General features: G+C 38.1%; 2 protein-coding genes across 2 annotated transcripts in view; both read left to right on the top strand.

Annotated features, from left to right (window-relative positions):
* The first annotated feature begins 38 nt into the window (after positions 1-38).
* On the top strand, positions 39-5,876 carry serpinf2b (serpin peptidase inhibitor, clade F (alpha-2 antiplasmin, pigment epithelium derived factor), member 2b). Its single transcript, XM_088012062.1, has 9 exons — positions 39-356; positions 823-891; positions 984-1,049; positions 1,779-2,058; positions 2,153-2,296; positions 2,400-2,588; positions 3,005-3,147; positions 4,078-4,282; positions 4,369-5,876. The coding sequence occupies exons 2-9, from the start codon at positions 838-840 to the stop codon at positions 4,719-4,721; spliced, it is 1,434 nt and encodes a 477-aa protein (XP_087868188.1). The 5' UTR covers positions 39-356; positions 823-837; the 3' UTR covers positions 4,722-5,876.
* A 1,266-nt stretch (positions 5,877-7,142) lies between these two features.
* The window catches only part of rpa1 (replication protein A1), a 28,959-nt gene continuing 15,853 nt past the window's right edge, over positions 7,143-20,248 (top strand). Inside the window, exons 1-12 of the mRNA XM_014983011.2 lie at positions 7,143-7,356; positions 7,691-7,738; positions 8,367-8,445; positions 8,938-9,046; positions 9,154-9,239; positions 9,569-9,643; positions 10,672-10,789; positions 11,546-11,648; positions 13,385-13,453; positions 13,786-13,978; positions 14,864-15,000; positions 16,260-16,408. Coding sequence (XP_014838497.1) covers positions 7,327-7,356; positions 7,691-7,738; positions 8,367-8,445; positions 8,938-9,046; positions 9,154-9,239; positions 9,569-9,643; positions 10,672-10,789; positions 11,546-11,648; positions 13,385-13,453; positions 13,786-13,978; positions 14,864-15,000; positions 16,260-16,408 — 1,196 coding nt within the window. The 5' untranslated portion in view covers positions 7,143-7,326. The remainder of the gene's footprint in view (positions 7,357-7,690; positions 7,739-8,366; positions 8,446-8,937; positions 9,047-9,153; positions 9,240-9,568; positions 9,644-10,671; positions 10,790-11,545; positions 11,649-13,384; positions 13,454-13,785; positions 13,979-14,863; positions 15,001-16,259; positions 16,409-20,248) is intronic.

The following is a 20,248-nucleotide window of genomic DNA, read 5'->3' as shown; positions in this document are numbered from 1 at the left end:
TTTGTTTATCTGCGCGCGCATTGGGATTAGCCACTCTTTTGTAACAGGTTTGTCATGTTTCCTGTCGGAGATGAAGTTTTGTCACATCACCGGCCCACTAACATGCGAGATAACTGCATATTTCAAGCGTGTGGTTATTTAACCCAGGACTAGCCTCGGTGGCTGCATTTACAAACAAATAGTGGCTTGAACAAGCACCGCCACCCCCGCCTCCCCGATCAATGCAAGTTCATATTTAACTGTTTGCTGAGCATCTGCCAATCTTTTATTCTCAGGGAATTCAGCCATTCACCGAACAGTGGGTTCTCCTTTTTTTGTGGACAAACCAGGAGGGTTTCTTTGTAGTTTTAAAAAAGGTAAACGTATTTTAAACTTCATCTTCAATTTAAAATGTTTTTTTTTCTTTATTCAGATTGAGATTGTTCAAAACGTGCAATGCTTGTATTGAAATATGCTTCAGATGAATGATTCTGATTTAACTTTTAATCACTGCTCTGCTGTAGCTGGATTATGTTTGAAGGTTGCAGTTTAAGGTTGATTTGGTACAGGTTTTAACTTCTGCTCTAGTTTATTGAGTTGGAGAAATTCTTCGGTTATCTGTGTTCCTTAAAATGAATGAAAATTAAGTGTTTAAGCTCGTTGGAAAAACTACAACCATGATAAATCTATATAGAAATTAGTAATGTTTTATGATTAGCTTAAATTAGGAAGAAAGACTAATCTTTAGTGATAATTTATTGCGTAACACTACTTCTGTAACGAAGAAATGTAAGCCTCTGAGGAAAAATGACCTTGTATTATATATATATTTTTCTCTTACAGTTACTTTTCTTGGATATGGACCTCTGCCTGACACTCCTGTTAATTTGTCTCTGCAGCCTAGGAACTACTGTAAACAACCTATCTAAAAACGCCTAAATAATCTGTATTGATTACGGAAAACTTTGAAAGACCATTGTCCTCTGCTATCTTGTTCTTGACAGAATGCTGAAGTGGCAGAAGATCAGTCAATTCCCCTAATTCCTCTAAACCCCAGTCAACCCATAGAAGTAAGAAATGATTAATTTGTGTTTAACACACAGCAAAAACACACATTTTTACCAAGTAGTTTTGGTCTAGTGTCCAGTTCAAATATTTCAGTACACTTAAAATAAGGCAAAACTAACGTAAAAGTAACTTTTTCCGCAAGAATTGAGAAATTTGTGTTTAACACACTGCAGCCACACAAAAATCATACCAAGTATTTTTGGTCTAGTTTCTAAGTCAAATATTTTAGTACATTTGAAATAAGGCAAAACTAAATGAAAGGTATTTTTTTCAGCAAGACAAATAATATTTTAAGTTAATAATTATTGAAATAAAAAAAAAAACTGTTTTATTTCCACTGGCTGATTTTGTCGCCTAAAACAGGAAAAATGTTTTGGTAGAAGTGGAAAAAAATTGGCCAACTACTTTGAGTAATTCATTGAGTTTATTGAACTGTTTGAGAACTCATATCAACTGGATTAACTAAATGATTTTTTAATTTTTATTTTGTAAAGTGCCTTCAGACAAAATTTGCTGTGATTTGGTGCTTTATAATTAAACGACAATGAAGTGGACTGACTTAAAACAAGCGTGTTTATCTCGCTGAAAAGTTACATCCAAGTTAGTTTTGTATTATTTCAAGTGTACTAAGATATTTGCACTAGAAACCAGACCAAATATGCTTTGTTACGTTTTGTGTTCTTGTACTGCACACTCAGTGAGGACCCTGGTTTTGTCATTTTCGCTTATAGGAAGGTGAAAGCCAGGGGACACCGGAGCCAACAACTCTAAACAAAACGACTGTTACTGCGACGTCCGACCTGCCGACGGCAAACAAGACATCGCCAGATGAAGAAAAGGGAGACAGTTGTCAGGCTATCAGCCGAAGCCCCGACACCAAACAAACTATCACTGCTGCAATTCAGAGACTGGGGATGCAGCTCTTACAAAACCTGGAGACGACACCAGAGCAGCCAAATGTCATCATTTCTCCTCTAAGCATATCGCTGGCCCTCTCGCAACTGGCTTTAGGTACTGCAGGAACTGCTTACCACCTCTGTTGAATTTAGCCTACTTTGTCGTGGCGTAGTTGAGATTGCAATTTGGAATTGTGTTTTATCTCAAGGTGCGAAAAACGAGACGGAAGAGCTGCTGATGTATCACCTCCATGAAAACAGCGTGCCGTGTTACCACGAGTCTCTACGACATGCGTTAACGCAGCTGAGAAACAGCGACGTGCAAATCGCCACGCGCATGTTTCTGCGTCAAGGTTTGTTCTGATTTCTGTTTTAATATCAGATTTTGAGCCCCGCCCCCCCCCCCAAAAAAAAACAAAAACAAAAAAAACAAGCTGAACATCTTTTTTTTTTTAGGGTTTAAGGGAAAGCAAGAGTTTGTGAACGAGTCGCTGCGGTATTACGACTCGGAACCAGCAATAGTGGAAAGCCTTCAACAGATAAATGAGTGGGTAGAGAACGCAACAGAGGGGAAAATGATGGACTTCCTGTCTTTTTTGCCACCCAATCTGCTTCTCATGCTCATCAATGCCGTTTACTTCAAAGGTGATTGGCCAGCATGCCGACTTCTAACTAACGGATGTATCGATATGTATGAACATCAGTGAAAAGCTCATTTACTTAACCGATAAAGTGAAACTCTTATGCTTATTAACACAGAGTTCATTTTGGTAAGTCTCGTGATTGGGATCAAAATTATGTTTTTAGAAAACCTAATAATCCATAAAATGAACTTTTTGATGAAATTCTGAATCTTTTATATGTGTCTGTATAAAAGACACATACAGACACATATGTGTGACACATACAGACACACATATGTGTCACACATATGTGTGCTATTTTTTGGTAGCTTGTAATCAAGCTACCAAAAAATATTATTATTTCTTCATAAAGTATTTTTGGTTTGAAAGATGCTGCTGACTAAAAATGAAAATCTCATTTCACCATGTGTCTGACAGGAGAGTGGAAAGCTCGGTTTGACCCGAACTTCACCTCCAAAGGCGTCTTTTACCTTGATGATTTGCACCTGGTGGATGTTGATATGATGGATGATACCAAACATCAGCTGAGTTTATTAATGGACAGTGAGCTGGAGGCTCAGGTAAAGTTCACCTTCTGAAGTTTTAGGGTCTCTGTTTCTATGGGAATTTGTTTTTAAATTTGATGCAAAAGAATGCTAAAATTCAACATCTTTTTTGCAGTATCTTCATGTGTTTTTGTATTAAACGTTCATTTAAAAAAAACAAACAAACAACAATTTCATTATCTGTGCAGTAATAGGTAAGGCATTTGGACCAAAGCATTTTAGGATTCAGAGTTTTAATACCTCTCTGTTTGCTCTGTATCCATTAGTCCTCCAACACGTCAGTTACACATTATTAAGAGGATTTGATTCATATTTACTTAATTATTTATCTTAACGGAATAAGTAAATCTGCTACATTAACAGCATATTTGAATTATTTTTCTGTAATTCATGGCGTATGTAATATGTTCTCATACATATCTATTCACGCAAGTTGATTAATAGGCATGCATAGTAAAATTGTAAATATTGCTAAAAACAAGAGTATTCAACTGTTAACAACTGCAAATCTGTTTTACAGTTCTGGATTTCTCCATTTTTTTAAAATAAAATTTTAAAACAACCAAAAACAAAGTTGACATGAAATGACCCAGGTGTAAAAATATGTCCAACTCACTTTAGAATCAAACTCTTAAAGGGGCAGTGTTTGGTAAAATCAGCTTTCTTGAGTTTCATGATATTCCCTCATCAAAACATACCTGGAGTGTTGCTTTGATTCTTTCGCATGTTTAAAAAAATCCTTTAATCTCCCATGGCAACCATTCAGCAGTGCAAAACACCATCTACTCCTCTGGGATGCAGTTGACAAGGCTCCAAGCTTCCACCGCACAGAGCAGCCCTCCCCCTGCAACTCCTCCTCTCTGCTCCTTCAGACTAGCCAGCAGCAATTAACAAACACATTCTGCCCCTTTAAGAAACTACTACATCCTTTCTCTTTGTGTGCAGGTGGCAAGGTTCCCATTCACAAAGGACATGAGTTTGCTGGTTATCATGCCTGAGTCGGGGAGAGTGAACGTGTCTTTGCTTTCCTCGCACCTAAATATCTCCAACTTGTATGAACGTCTACCCAAAGAGAGGGCTGTCCAAGTTAAAGTTCCCAAATTCAAGCTGGAATATTCTCAGGAGTTGCAGGAAGTTCTTACCAAACTAGGTAAGACGTAACTTTCTCACATCTGCAAGCTCTGGTCAAACAAAGGATGCTATAAACCACCTCTCTAATCGCTGGTTTTATCTCAGGTCTTGGGGAGGTGTTCCTGAATCCCAATTTGGGTGGGATCGCAGATGGCCCCCTGCTGGTGTCCAGCGTAATGCACAAGTCTGGCATGGAGATAAACGAGGACGGCGCGAGGGCTGCCGCCGCCACAACAACCATCATCTCAAGGGCATCCAATCCTATTTTTCACCTCAGTCAGCCCTTCTTCTTTGTGCTAATGGATGATGTAACTCACATACCAATCTTCATGGGTGTCATCAATAACCCCAATCCCGGAGCCCCTGTCCTGCAGAGGGGGGATGTTGGAAGTAAAGATAAAGTAGGATTCCCAGCTGACAAGAATCACATGGGCTCAGTTGAATTTAATCCTAAATAGAGACTAAAATCATTTGCTTTCCCCCCCCCCAACCCCCGAGGAAAATTGGATAACTGCACAGCCTCAGTCTGTAGCATTACTTTTCTGAAACAAAGTATCTTGCCCAAACTCACACACCCAGACATGCAGGTCAACTGCTACCCTGGTGAGCAATTTAAACACGCCAGTCACATCCTGAAAAAAACTAGAACTTCCAATGATGCCAAAAAAAAGTCCAGCTTTCTTTCGGCACCAACAACAAGGATTACAGGGACCAAATTTCAATACAAAAACTCCTCACCGCTCTCCTGAACACGGCTCAGGACACCTTCCCTTACGCAGACATTTACGTGCCGCTCCTGAACCTTTCAGACCGTCTAAACTTTGCGCAGAAATAAAACCTTAACATGATTAACTAAACCATCGATTCTGTCTGCCAAAAACTTAACCACCACGTCATCCATATAAATCCAGGACTCTTGCTTCCACATGGTGGAGGATAGGAACCCTAGGGCCAATTCTAAGGAATTTGAAAAATGCAAGTAAATACACGATGGAGTGTCATATTGGATGACGCTGAGGTTTTCCTTTTATACCACTTGGACTTTTTATTATGTCAACATGTCTGCACTGCAAAAACACAAAATCCTACTGTAAGAGCGGAAATACTATCTAAGGAGATATCTTACTAATATTTTTAGTCCAAATATTTCAGTACAGTTGAAATAAGATTAAAACTAACTTACAAGTAACTTTTCACCAAGACATAGGAACTTGCATTGAGTCAGTAATTCCTTAATATTGATGAAAACTTAATTGCTCCAGTGGCAGATTATTTCAGTTTTACCAAGACATTTTCCCTTGTTATAAGTGAAATAATCTGCCGGTGGAACTAGCACTTTTTCATCAATAGTAAGGAATTTTTGAGTAAAAAAAACCCCTCCTGTATCTTGCTGAAACGTTACTAATAAGTCATTTTTAATCTTCTTCCATGTATATTAAAATATTTGCACTAAACTAGAATTTTTTTTAAAGATTTTGTGTTTTTGCAGTGTAGCACAATTTCAACGTTACAGCTTGTAACGTTCCTGTAACTGTAACGTTTGTAATGTTCTGTATGTTCCTGGACTTCCTTTTTAAATTTATGTTGCAGGTAAATAAATGTATCAATCTGAATCCCTTCATGGCTACGAATTATGATTTTACATGTAATAAAAGGTTGCATATGTAAATAAATCACAATATTATCATATATTTCAGTAATATTGTACAAAAAGTGAAACTTTTCATTTACACAAATCATTGTACATAATCATATATTTCATAGTTATTGTGTACAGTTGCTGAAAAACAATGCAGAAATGATTTATATTATAAAAGACTGATGAAAAGGTGCTTTAATTCAATGATGTGGGTGTAGTGAAACGCATGTGCTGTAGAGTTTATTCTGTCAATACTTCTTTGGGCCAGTGTGTACTGGAGACGAGTCACACTGGGAAATTAAATCAGCATTTCCACTAAGTTTGTCGGCAGAAAGAAACACAGCGTTCAATAAAATTTGCTGATAAACAGCTGAGTTGACTTTGGACTTGCTAAAACACACATCAACATCGTCAGCTTTCCAAATAAAATGTAAAATTTACCTTCATCTGAAAATGGGACTTTGTCCACTGAGCAGCCCACACCTTGTTAATCTCCCCCAAACTATTGAGTGGGCTGTGATTGGTAATCATCTCAAGGGTGCTGCTATCCTTGTCTCTTCTGTGCCTTTTTTTTCAAAACATTTTTTCCTTCCAATTAATTTTTCATTATTAAGCCATTTGCTTCTTTAGCAATTACATTTTGTGTCTTGTCACTGTCGAAGTTGTCAACTGCTGTTTGCTGTCAAACCAGCAACCTTTGTCATGACTGTACCACGGCCTTATTTCTGTATGCAAATATTTTTAATTGGTGTTATTATATATTATCGTCAGAAAAAAAATATTTTTTTATTTAGCCTCAAAATGAACAGTTAAATATTTAAAACACATAATTAGAAAAAAATCAACGAATGATGGGATTCGTTTTATTTGATGATATTGAAGTGCACCGCGTATCTAACACGAAATTAGTAAACTGAACATTGTCAGATGGCGTAGTCTGCAAATTTACCTCTTTTTGTCAAAGAAATTTGTCCTGAAACTACTACAGTGCATGAGGTTTGTCACAACTTTAGTGTACGATATATTTGAGTAATCTAACAGAGTTTCACCTCCCTTTTTACTTTTTATTTGAAAAAGGCACAAACATCTTTTTTGAATATGTTATAAGTAGCCGGTTTCCGTACCTCCTTGAACGCACCACATTAAAATATTGACGTCACAGTTTGGTTGGCGCGACCGATCTCAGGTCAGTTTCGCAGCGACTCTTAGCTGTGTTTAAACTCTCTGAATAATTCTAAGCTTACCTTAGATCAGTGAGCGGAAACGGAAACTGACAGCACGCTCAACTCTTCGCGCGTCCTTGTCAGCTTTTGGCGCCTCAGACGCAGTTTGACTGCATTTGTTAGTCAGTGGTTCGTCGACCTGTTTGTCTACTAGTCGTCAAATTAAGTCGTATTTTCTTACTAAACTACCCGATTACAGTCATGGCAAGTCTTTCAACGGGCGCGATAGAGGTAAGACTGATTTACAAAAACGAACTAGATTAATAACAAAGTGTTGTAAAGCCTGTTTTGGTTTATCATTATGTCCAAACTGTCCTTGTTGTAGTCAGCATCAAGCTGACATTAATTTGTTTGCAGAATATACTTTTATATGTACGTTTTAAAAAGTCATGTTGGGGTTTGCTAATCTTTTAACAGAACAGAAAATACAACTAACTCGATCCAAATTACAGTCGAATATAGATGGAAATAAGTTTGTAAGCTAATTTGAATGGAAAAACGTGTATTTATGTGATGAGATATTTGTGAAAATTGATTCCCCCCAACCCCCTTAATCATTTTCCAGGCTTTAGCAAATGGCAGCGGTTGGAACGAAGCAGTGCTACAGTTGGTGGTGAGTAACAATAACCTTTTTTTATGCAACAGCCGCGCCACTAATTACAGCCGAAATGGCATGTAAATGACTTTAATCAAGCCATTTGATTGACGGAACCATATTTATCATTCCGTAAACAACACATTTTGAACGGAAAGACGAATTGTCAACATTATCAAAAAAAGTTGTACGATAAAAGTAGATCTCTTTGCATGTAAGAGTATTAAGAATAACTTTCAATGAAAAAACTTTGAGCGTTTTTTTTAAATGTAGATATGTGTTAACTTGTGTATCTAATTTTGCATTTAGACTGATTAATCTCAGTCTTGGGCCTCAAAGAGTCTTCAATGCATCCAGCTATTTTCATACCAACCCTCTAAAGTTAAATTTGTGCTTCCCTCCCCCCATTCATTGTTTCTTGCTGAATCCACCATTTTTGTTGTCTTTTTCCTGCCAAGGTTTATTTTAGTTGGGAATATTAGTGGTTGTCCAAAGTCTCTTGTCAGTAACTATTACAAGGTTTACGGTATTGCAGGAGTATTTTGTAATGCCTTTTTTTTTCATCTTGTTCCACTTGAGAAGTATAATTTTGCTTAAACCATAATTTTCCATCTGTATAGTCAACAGTTTTTACATTAACTTTTAGAACATTCGCAAGATCGATGGCGGGAGTGGGCCCTCTCGCTTCAGGGTGATGATGAGCGATGGACGACACACACTGTCATGTAAGTTATTTTGTCTCTAATTTATTTTTGCTCGAATGTTTTGAATGCGATTCATTTCCATTTGTGGGATGAAAGGATGTAAGTTATGTAAACTATAAGCTTCTTTAGCTACATTTCCAAACAAAAGTGCATCTGAATGTTTTTTGATGGGACATATGCTTTCAAATAATTGATTAGAAACTGATTTGATCAGGATTTGCCAAAAACATTACACTAAATGACTCTGTTGGTTCCTCATAGTTTTCCTTTGTAGCTGCATGTCAAATCGTTGACCCACTAGGAAGTAGGTTGGGGGTATAAGCCCAGCCTTCTTGTTAGTTGATATTGTTTTTTAGTTTTTAAGGTAGTTTGCCATAAAAAAAAAAAGGAAAGAGATTCACATTTAAATCTCATCTGAAATGTGAAAGTGATTCTTGCATATATTGGTTTTCCTAAACATTTGCAGTAGGATTTCCAGTTCATGCTTTCCTCTCATGTTGCGCCTCTCTGCAGCCTTCATGCTCTCCACTCAGCTAAACTACATGGCCGAGGAAAACCTTCTGGTCCCAAACTGCGTGTGCGTCCTGAAGAGGCAGGTCACCAATATGCTCAAAGATGGACGGTATGAAGATTTCGCTGGATTAGATTTTGTTGGAAATATCGCATTTCTTCTTCTTTCTTTCTTTTTTTTCCCCTCCAACTATTCTGATGTATTATCTGTCTTTGCAGACGAGTGGTAATCATTTTAGAAATCGACGTCATCAAACCTGCTGACGCCTCTGGTAAAATAGGAGACCCAGTTCCTTACTCTGACGGTGAGCATTTTCTCATCATTCAAGCTGTCGTGACGCAGTGAATATGCATGGAAATAATCACAGACATCACTGTTTTCCTATTCCTTTACAGACATGTAAACAAAAAATAATGTTTGAGCTGCATTTAGTTTTTTTCTCATTTCCTTTGCTCTTCTGCATTTTAAAAACGTTTCTGTACATCGTTTACATGTTTAGTACTAAAATATTTAGATTATGCTTCATTTTTGTAACAGAGTGAGTGCTTGAAATCAAATTCAAAACATTTTTGTGCACATAATTTTGGACAGTGAAGTTAATTCTTATTGTTTTAATGCACATTTCCCCATCAGGCCAGAGCAGAGGCCCGCAACCAGCTCCAGTCCCTGAAAGCAGACCGCCTCTGCAGCCACAAAACAGAAATGAAGGTGAGTGAAAGCTTGCATTTAACCTGCTCAACATAAATAAAATTTAGGAAAATGTAATGTTTTACAATTCACAACAGAAATGAAATTGTTATCAAAAATGGCCACCAGGTGGCAGCAGCTATCCGTCGCAGAGAGGTGACCTAAAGATTCCCATGACAGGAATAATTTTGACAGCCCTTGTAGAAATATTTGCATTTTTAATTTGTGGAAATATTTTTGTTTTGCCGTGAAATTCACCAATATCCATCTGGTTTCCTGTCTGCGAGCATATCCATCTTCGCCTGTGTGTGCAGTTATTACGTTTTATACACCTCGGTTTGAGTGGCACTGTTCAAAAGTGTGGATTAGATCAGAACATTTACTTGTCCGTGAAAGACAACAAGGTGGTCATGTCAAACATGTTTTCTAGCAATTTTAGCCTGCAGAGATGTGAAATTCAGCCGTCGCCGTGGTTTCTCTGTGTTCCCCCGCGTGTGTCATGGGAGGTATTCATCCCTCAAATCTGCCTTGTGGGGAATTAAGATTGTGGCAGCCGTCCTGGTCATCATCAGCACAGTCATTGTTCATTTCTCAGTGAGCTTGCTTGATCTGGGGAGAAGTGGGGGGCTTAATTACCAGAAGTGCAGTGGTTTGCAAAGTGGGAGGACTTAAGTGGACACTTTGAACTCTAATCCTCCACGTGAGACGCACACAAATCAAATGTGCTGCGCTCGGGAAGAGCTGCTCCGGTTTGTTGCAGTGCTTTACGCTCGGCCCCGATTCTGTGGGAACGCGAGTCATGCTTCTCACCTAAAATGCCGGATCACGTATCTGGGGCCAGCTGGTTTAATAACTTCCTCATCTGTTTCAATCGCCGGGCTTGGCGGGAGTCAAGTCGGTAAAATTTTGAAGCGTTGCGTCTTTTCATTGAGATTTTCCCCCCGTGAAGTGGGATAATTACGCCGATCAAGCGGTTGCAATCCAAAGAAATTAGATTCTTCCACTTCTGTTAGTTATTTATTCCTTTTTTTCCCCCTCTTTTTCTCTAGCTGTGGTCAGAAATTTGAAGAGAGACTTTGCAAAGAAGATTCCTTCTGCTTTGCCTGATACTCCAGGAGGAAGCTCCAAAATTGTCCCCATCGCCAGCCTCAACCCCTACCAGTCCAAGTCAGTATGCATGCTTTATTGGTCGTTTGAATTGTAACAATTTTAATATACATTCATTGAAAATATAGTAATTTTATGTTGTGATTCTTGCACTCTCTTCTGTCACTGTTACTAAAACCCTATTTAAAATAAACAGTAATTAGTCTGGTGGAGAGGCAAGTTAAGCCTGGAGGTCTGCCAGGCTTATAAATCACTATGGCTGTGGAGAAAGTTGTCAAATAGGCAGGCGTGACACTTTTCCTGACAACTCGGGTGGATATATGTATTTCTTTTCTAGCCTTTCTGTCATTAGTGGTTGCGGAGTAGAGTGGTATTTTTAAACAAAAACTAAACTATTAATTTTAAGCTTTTTTGAACATCTTGCATTAGCAGTTTATGCACTTAGCATTGCAAAACCTCAGTCTGGAATACTAAAAAAATGCAAAAAAAATAAAAATAACAGCCCCTTTGCTGTCTTCTTTTCAGGCTACTTTCCCTTTTTTTTATGTGTTCTTTTACATCTTTGTACTTTTACTAAGTTTATTTTAAGCACCTCACTGGTATTGAAATTGACTACCTAGCTAAGAAGTAAACACAAGAAAAGCCAAAGATTTTGAAATGGAAGTCCTGGAAACCTGTTTTCAAAAGCTGCAAAGAACAGATTGTGAATGAATGAATGACTAAATGCGTTCATTCATACATTTATGTATGCATATCCTTGGAAAAGGGAAACTTTTGCTTTACAAAGCCTTAATGAGCAATAAATTTCTCTTAAAGGTGGACGATCCGGGCTCGTGTGACCAATAAGAGCTCCATTCGTACGTGGAGCAATGCTCGAGGCGAAGGAAAACTCTTCTCTATGGAGATCGTAGATGAAAGTGTAAGTTTTTATCTGTTGTTCTTATTAAGGATTAGGGCTGAAACGATTCCTCGAATGATTCGAGTACCTCGATTACTAAAATTCCTCGAGGAAAATTTACCTGCCTCGAAGCTTCGTTAATTTATGTTTTATTAGTTAGCGCACCGTGTTCCGGCCGGGACTTCATTTGCGTTGCGCGGAGCTCTCACTTCCGCCTCTGAGTTGTTGACAAAAGCTAAGTCTCAGCGGCATAAAGTCCAATCTTCAAGATTGGCCCGTGGGGATTTTATTGATTGATGATAATGCCCGACTTTTTATCGTTTTTGGGGAACCAATAAGCATCCTTAAAATGACTGGGGGAATGCCTGGAGTACGGCAGCATTTCTCCTCCGGGGCTGCTGGTTGAAAGCGAACGGCGGGAAGAGCGCTGAGGTGAGCGGATAGCCTGAACAGGGCGGGCGGCTGAGTAGCTGATGCTTACCGTGTAAATGTAGCTTTACAGACGAACCGCACAATAAATTTCATATCCCGGTCTGAAGAAACGGGTGGCGGAGCGCATCGTACATGGCTGGTAGATGAGTTTCTGAGTGTGACCAGTGAAGGTGTCGTAAATATCCCGTATTGCTTCCCCCGTGTTCGTCCCCCGGTCTAACGGTTCGTCAGTCCGCTGGTCTATTTCCTCCCCTCCACCCCATCTTACGTTCGTTCATTCGCCCTCTCCTCCCACTCCAGGCGGCATTTCCCGTATTTTCAAACCCAAAGCGTGACAGGTTAGGTGGCAAGGTGAGTTTAATTAATCTATTAAACTCACTGAAGATGAATACATAAACTAAAAGCTGCATTGTAGACATTTTTTATAAGCATATTTGTGAGCCTCCCTCTTTGTTATTAAATTCAATATAATTTCAGATTTTTCTATAACTTTTCTTCTGGTTAACTTAGAAAGTGAGCTATTATTGTTACAGGTTAGTTTTCTAAACTACAAAAAAGCAACTGTTAGGGATGCTCAAATATGAAAAATTGGACTGATATTGATATCTGATAGTAACACCGGTATTATGCCAGATTTACCAATATTTCATTTTATAATTTTTTTTTACCCGATTACTCGATTAATCGTAAGAATAATCAATAGATTACTCGATTACTAAAATATTCGTTTACAGCAGCCCTATTAAGGATGCACTGGTCTGATATTGAAAAAGATTCTCGTTCATGTATCCGTGACCATGTGTCCAGTCCATAAAGTCAGATCTAGTCAATCTAATTCTATCCCTTGTGCTTTGAGTGATGTCATGCTTTATTTATTGTACATTAATTGCACTTTCTGAACCATTTGAAAGATTGTTTGTTGCAGTTTATTTTTACGTTTGACCAAAGTAGTCAACATATTGTTTTGTCAGTTTCAGTTTATTTATTTTACATTGGTTGTCATACTCCTAATATGTTTAATTGATCAAATTACATATTTGTTGTTTTTACATGTATTGAAGTGTGTTGTACCGGTGCAGAGTTATCCAATACATTTGTTGCTCAGTACATTTCTGTCTGTTTGTTTACAGAAATAAACTTTAATTCAGCCGGGGTTTTTTGTATCGTATCGATATCGGCTGATACCAAACCTAAGATATCGTATTGGAAGTAGAAAAACATGGATCAGTGCATCACTAATTATATAATGCATAAATAAACTCCAATATATGTGTCCAAAGTTTGTCTATTTTTTAAAAAAAAAGATTTCGTGTTTCTAACTCCAGGGGGAGATCCGTGTGACCGGCTTCAACCAAGAAGTCGACAAGTTCTTCTCTCTCATCGAGGTCGGCAAGGTGAGATTCTTCCTCCAGACCCGGGATTTCCCAAACTACCTGCCGGAAAACTTTTCTTCCTCCTTCGCCGTTAGACAGCTCTGGCAGCGCGGCGCTCTGTCAACAGCTGCCGGTACTCTGCACGTTAAAACCACAGAGACTATGAATGAGTCATCTGGCAGCGCCGTACCCATACAATAAGCAGCTTATGATCATCTGCCAGGCTCTGTTGATGCCTCCCCACCTCCCCTGCTGTCTGAAGTCCTATCTCGTTTGCACCATTCAAGTCAGGTGAAAATGCTCCCCCAGATCTCTGAGTAACGTGCCGGCTTCATCCCTCCTGCCTCCGCCAGGTCTACTACATCTCCAAGGGCTCTCTGAAGATCGCAAACAAGCAGTACACGTCGGTGAAGAACGACTACGAAATGACTCTCAACGGAGAGTCCACCGTCATTCCCTGTGAGGACAGCTGCGACGTTCCCATGGTGCAGTGCGACTTTGTCCCCATCGGCGACTTGGAGAACAGAGAGAAAGACGCTATTGTTGGTAAGGATGCGCAACTGTGAAAGCTGCATAATCACAAACGGAAACTTTAAGAAAATGTAAAACTTTAATTGGGGTGTCTGCGTGTCCTTAAAAAGTCTTAAATTTATCTAAAATTGAGGCTTCAATGTCCTTAATGTTAAGTAATTTAATCTATTAAATTAGTTGGCCTTACATACGTCAGTCGCAGGTTTTAAATGTTGCATATGTACGGGCAAAAATTTGAGTCGCACACAAACATCTTCAATGCGAAACAATGTTGTCACATTTTATGTAAGATTATCTAAATCGGCCTAGGACTACATTTAAAGCATCTCCGATACTGGAAAAGTACTTTTTTTTTTCCTTTTTTTTATTAACTGTTCTGAGTTTTTCATCACATATATTTAGTCTTTTTAAGAAATTTATAGTTAATTTCTATTTTTTTTCCCTTTTTGTCTTGTAAATATGAACCTGGTTGTAGCTGTGACTTAAGCATCATGAAACAAATAGTCCTATGTAAATAAATTCATCTTCCAGATTTTTGGCATTTCCTGTAATATGAATCTTCCCTTTAAACAGTTCAAATCTCAACGTTGATAATGTGTAATTTTCCGATCCTTAAGTAGATTCCTAAAAACAAAAACATTCATGCTGCTATTGATATGAAACACTCAAAGTAACAGCTGATTCCTTTTTATTTCACTGCTAAATGAAGAAGAATTACCTCAGGCAGCTTTAGAAATTAGATGTACTTTATAAATCCTTTGTGTTTCTCAGAGGATATTCAGCGTATATTTCCATGCGGATGGAACAGGGCCGTACACGGAGGTTCAGAATGTTGGTGCCGTAAATCTAGCGTGTCCCGCTATTCTTAATGCCTTTTTTTTCTCTTGTTTTGCGTTACAGATGTGATTGGAGTGTGCAAGAGCGTGGATGAGCTGACCCGCCTGACGACCAAGTCCAACCGCGAAGTGTCCAAGAGGACGCTGAGTCTGATGGACATGTCCGGGAAGTTGGTGACCGTCACCCTGTGGGGAGAGGAAGTGAGTAAAACCACGCAGAGCCGGAAAGTTTTTGTTTAAGTGTTTCTAAGTGGAAGGGTTTCTTCAAGGAATGACACGTAATGTCACAAAAAGTATCAAATTAGGTTAAAAAAAAAAATGATTTGGGCTGAAACTATTCATGAGAATAATTGTGATCAAACGATTAATCGTTAACTGGTGTAAACAGACTTGATATAAGAAGGCAGTTTTGCTGAAAAAACAGCATTAAGCCAAAACTGTACAAGAAATATGTACATTTTGCATTTAAAATAAATAGAAACCTTTGGAATATCCTGAACTCAAGTGGCATGTTTATCTCCACCTGGTTCAAATTCAGTATATAAAAAAATAATAAAAAAAATCTCCTAAGCACTCTTTGGTATCTAATTACTAATTGGTTAATTCAGAAAGTAACAAATCACTACACTCTACTGATGAGTCGAGCAGAATGATTGATAAAGTATTTTTAGCTTCATCTTTTGCTACGAATGTTCAGGCGTCCACTAACAGAATGCTGTGTTGTTGAATTTTAGACAAATAAAACTTTTTTTTTTCTTTTCATTTCAATTGCATCTTTTGTGTTTCTAATGTATAAGAAAAACGTAAGTGGTTAAATGCAAAATCTGACCAATGTGCCAATTTTTTTATCCGATTAATTGATAGAAAACTTGAATACCGTTAGTTGCATCCTTGCATATTGGAAAAGCTGCTCTTTGCTTGAGTTGTGAAGCCTGAAAAATACTTCTAAGCTCATAGAATAAAATTACTGACTAAAATGTGTCCTTGTTATAACGTAAGTGAACTCCCAACGTTGATTTTTTTTTTTTTTTTTTTGTTATTTTCCCTTCTGGCTTCAGTCCAATTTCACTTCCTCCTGTTAAGAAGCAGCTTCTTCCCTTCTAGTTTCCTTTTTAAATGTATTCCACTTCCAAAGGGATTTGATGAAACAAAACGTGCAGCTTAAGAACAGCTCCAGCGTCAAACAACTTTAAAGATATTTTCCATATGTATGAAGTATTCAGTCACTCCCTGCTCCAATCTTCCTTTTTTTTAAAACTCTCCCAGCTTCTGGTTCTTTTAGTCGTTTAAAGTATGAAGGTTATGAAGCAGAAAAACTTGGGGGAACTACTGACTTGTTTACTTTGTGTTCCATTCTACTTGTATCTGTGTGACAATGTGCTTTACTGCGGATGATGTGGAGGAACAGAGTTGAGCGACGTTTGAGGCCCATTTTCAGACATTTTCTTTTCGTTTCGCAGGCGGAGAAGTTTGACGGCTCCGGACAGCCGATCGTAGCCATAAAGAGCGCCAAGCTCTCGGACTTTGGAGGCCGCTCGCTTTCCGCGTCCTTCAGCAGCACCATGATGATCAACCCAGACATCCCAGAGGCGTACAAGCTCAGAGGCTGGTAAGTCGAGCTCAGCCTGGACGATAACAGCTGGGGAAATGCGTTCCTGCTCTGACACATGGGATGTCTCGCATACATCCGGAGTTGAATGAAGTAAACATTTTAGCGCCGGCAGCGTCTGTGTTGATTCACATTGTGCTGAAATTAAACGGCAGTTTGCAAGTGGGCATGCTCAGATTCTCGTTATTGAGATTAGCTTTCCCTCCCATCAGCCACATGGTCAGGGCACTTTAGTGAAGCGTTCCATATCAACGGAAATCATAGTTAATGTGTTTGGTTTTTCTTTTTCTTTTAACCCTTTAATCACTATGGCAAACTGTGCTGAAACCCAGAAGTATCTTTGCATGTTTTTGTTCCTCTATCACTTATATAATGTAGAAATTATCCAGAAATATTTGCCATTTGAGCTCACATAGTTTATGAATTAAAGATGAAATTCACTTGTAGAAGGAGGTAAGCCTGTCGCAGTAAGCAGTTATTTGATTAATAGCATGATAAATCAAAATGAGCTTGATGACTGACTCCATTCTAGTCAAGTTTGTTTGTATTGCACATTTTAGTGACAAAGCAGTTCAAAGTTTTTTACACCATAAAAATATAACAAAGTAAGCCATTATGAAACAATACACATTACATTATGATAAATGACATTAAATGCTATCAAAGGCAGCTCTACACAAGTGAGTTTTTAGTCTTAATTTTAGTGTTTCAGCAGTTTTGCAGTTTTCTGGAAGTTTCCAGAATAGAGGAGCATAAAAGCTGAATGCTGCTTTTGATTATCATTATTTTGAAGGGCAATTTTGTTTAAACTCCATCAGCCACTTTATTTATGCTTATTGTTTTATTTTGGCTATTTAAAATATACTCCAGTTCCAGTGTCGAAATGGTCTATTCAAAATTGAACTTTATTGGTCTTTTGAGAGAGCAAACTTGCATTATTATACCATTGTCAATATATTGATTAAAAATCGTCTCAAAACAATATTATTTATTGAGATAATTTCTGTTAACTTGCCTAGATGTAGGATATTAAAACAACTTTTCTTTTCTTGCTATGGAAGAAAGAGATTGAACTTTTTTACTTTTCAATAATACATTTTCCTCAATTTGTGATTTTTCTAAACCATTCTGGGCAGAATGTGTCAAATATTTCACAATGTGACCTCTAGTTCCCAGACGAGAAAGTCGATTAACAAATGTGACTTTTATTTTAATAGGGAAATATTAGCCGGCGGTTATTTATTATCATTCATCACATTTGTCACTTGTAAAGAGAGGAAAAATTCTTGAACTTAAAAACCTTTTGACTCGTTAAATCCTCTCTATGCCCGGGTTCAGAAAAATGCTGTGCGCAAAGACTGAGATCACACAGAGATAACAGCGTCACAATAATCAGCATTTATTCAAGACAGATGCATACTATGACCAGACCAACACATCACAAAACATCAGAAACCTCAGAGCACAAACAACACATGAATTTACCTGAGAGAGAAAAAGACAAAAGATGGAAACGACAAACAAAAAGCAAAGTCGTCTTTGGAGAAGTTGCAAGAGCAAAATCTGATTCGTTACTTCTGTGTAGAAAGTTTTATCCTCTTGTATTTAATTTATTCAAATAAGGCGTATCTTTGCTCATCCAACCAGGAGCTATCTCTGACCCTCTATCTCAAGCCAGAAACCCCTGCCATGTTTACGGCCTTTCACAGATGAGTGTGAAAAGCTACAACTTCCACTGTATTGTTTTCCCACAGACAAAAGGCAGTTCAAACGATCCTAGCAAACCATCTGCTGTAACTACAAGTAAAATAAAGGTCAAAGAGCCAGAATACATTACTAATTTCAAAACCACAATTAGGCCATTTGAATCAAGACATGTTAAGTTTTAAAACTAGCTTATTTTAAATTTATTTTCTCAACACACTTCAACCTCAAACTGCGGTTTTCTGTTGTAGGAGGATTTAATTTTGCTCACAAGATTGAAAATATCTAATTAAGATCCCTCTGGGGTGCTATTTTTCCATTTACCTGCACATCATTAACTCCCCGTTGCAAAGACTTTTTATACTGTTTTGTTTCCTCGTGGGTTTAATGACAGACGTTTGTTGTCCACTCCGTCTCTTCTTGGGCGGCCAGAGATAATGATCCTTAAAATCCTGGTGTTGGTTTAATTCCCCGCTGAAGAAACGCCGGTCCGTGGGGGTCTGCTCTGAGCAGCGGGTTCCCACAGGTTTCGAGGCAGTCATTAATGAACAGTTTCAAAGTCACAGATGGAAGGAGGCGAGACCCGATTCATTACTCTCAGTTCAAGTCAATTCTTGTGAGAGCAACAGTCAAGACGACATCATAATTTAGAATAGCTGAGCGCCGCAACGCAGCTGTGGACAAACTAGTGAATATGTAGTCATTAGGCCTATAGTTGGACTTCAGCATAAAGATTGTTTGAGGTTTTATTTTTCCTTATAGGACTGTTGGCTGTAGAATGCATGTGCTGCCTTGCATAAATGTTTATAACCCTTGACCTTTTTTTCATATTTTGCCAGAAACATTAAGTCTTAACTTAAAAAAAAACACACAAAAGTATCCATAGTTGTGTAGTGTAAAGAACATTTTGCATGATTTTCAATTTAATTAAGAAAATGCATATCTCGAAAAAGTATGACGAGCATTTTTATTTGGCACCCTTTTATTATTTATTTATTTTGGCTATGACATCTATTTTTACTTAAAACATTTTTTAAAATGCTAATAATGACATTCAGGGTGGCTCCACATACCCTGCTAGAGAACTGACTGGCATCCCTGTTGCTTATAAAGTAAAGCATCCTCTCAGCATGATGCTGCAATGATGTTTCTCTGTAGGGAGAGAATGTTCAGGAAGACGTGAAGATTTGCTTAAATGCCGCACATAGTTTTGCTTTTTGGGACAAAAAAGTGCATTCTGGTGTCATAAATCTGTCCTGATAAAAACATTCTCCTGGCCTCTCTGACATACAGACTGTGCACTGTTGAAGACTCAAAACCTTCAACGTGAGTTTTTCTTTTACACATCTGGCTAGAGTAAGGCTTAATTTTGAAATTACAGCAGATTTGTTAAATATTTAGCTAATCAAGGAGGATGGGTGGATGGAAAAACCTAAAAAGAATAATAATAATAATAATACAGGATATGAAATATGTTTACCAGAATTAACCTAACTGAGACCTGGAAAATACTTGAATCATATTGAAATCTTTGAAATTCCATTATTTGAAGACCTTTAAGCCTAAATCGGCCATAAATAAATCCTAATAAAATACATTGAAGTTTATTGTTTGTTTTTTTTAATCTGACAAAATGGGCTTGCACTTGCACTGTCCATGTTTCTCCCACTGGGTTTTGAAGATGAATATCTTTTGAATGTTGTAATAATGACAACCCCTCCAGACTAGCAGCAATCGTACAACTGTGTCTGCTGAGCTCATCATATGAACTACTTAGTCCAACGCTCCTAAAAAAGAGGCTTTAAGCAGCATAATGGAGAAGCATTGTTGTGATGAGGTATTGGAGGTGGAGCTTCTTGGAGTCAGAGGCCCAATTTCAAGCCATCAAATTGCAAAGTCAAGTTATGTTTGACATGCACAGTGTTTTTGTTATAACAGAAGGTAACATGCAGTAGGAACTTGATAATACAATCTTGTGCCTGGAAAATGCATAATAGCACCACTTTATGAAACAACGGCTTTCCCTCTTTAACGACAGACCCAAAGCTGCTGAGACATGGCCGTCTTCCTGCTGCAGAGGCATTTTAATTTGACTATTTTGGCGCAGTCCTGTGGGACTTCTTCAAATGAATAGTG

The sequence above is a fragment of the Poecilia mexicana genome, unplaced genomic scaffold, assembly GCF_051168715.1.
Source record: "Poecilia mexicana isolate PSO_F unplaced genomic scaffold, ASM5116871v1 scaffold_13, whole genome shotgun sequence".
NCBI classification, from domain to species: Eukaryota; Metazoa; Chordata; class Actinopteri; order Cyprinodontiformes; family Poeciliidae; genus Poecilia; species Poecilia mexicana.
This window is presented reverse-complemented; position numbering and strand designations above follow the sequence as displayed.

Bases quoted from the DNA above. Each gene is read 5' to 3' on its own strand.
- serpinf2b (XM_088012062.1), top strand. From the start codon at position 838: ATGGACCTCTGCCTGACACTCCTGTTAATTTGTCTCTGCAGCCTAGGA. The intron at 2,589-3,004 runs GTGATTGGCCAG...TGTGTCTGACAG, and splicing joins CAATGCCGTTTACTTCAAAG to GAGAGTGGAAAGCTCGGTTT. The intron at 4,283-4,368 runs GTAAGACGTAAC...GTTTTATCTCAG, and splicing joins GGAAGTTCTTACCAAACTAG to GTCTTGGGGAGGTGTTCCTG.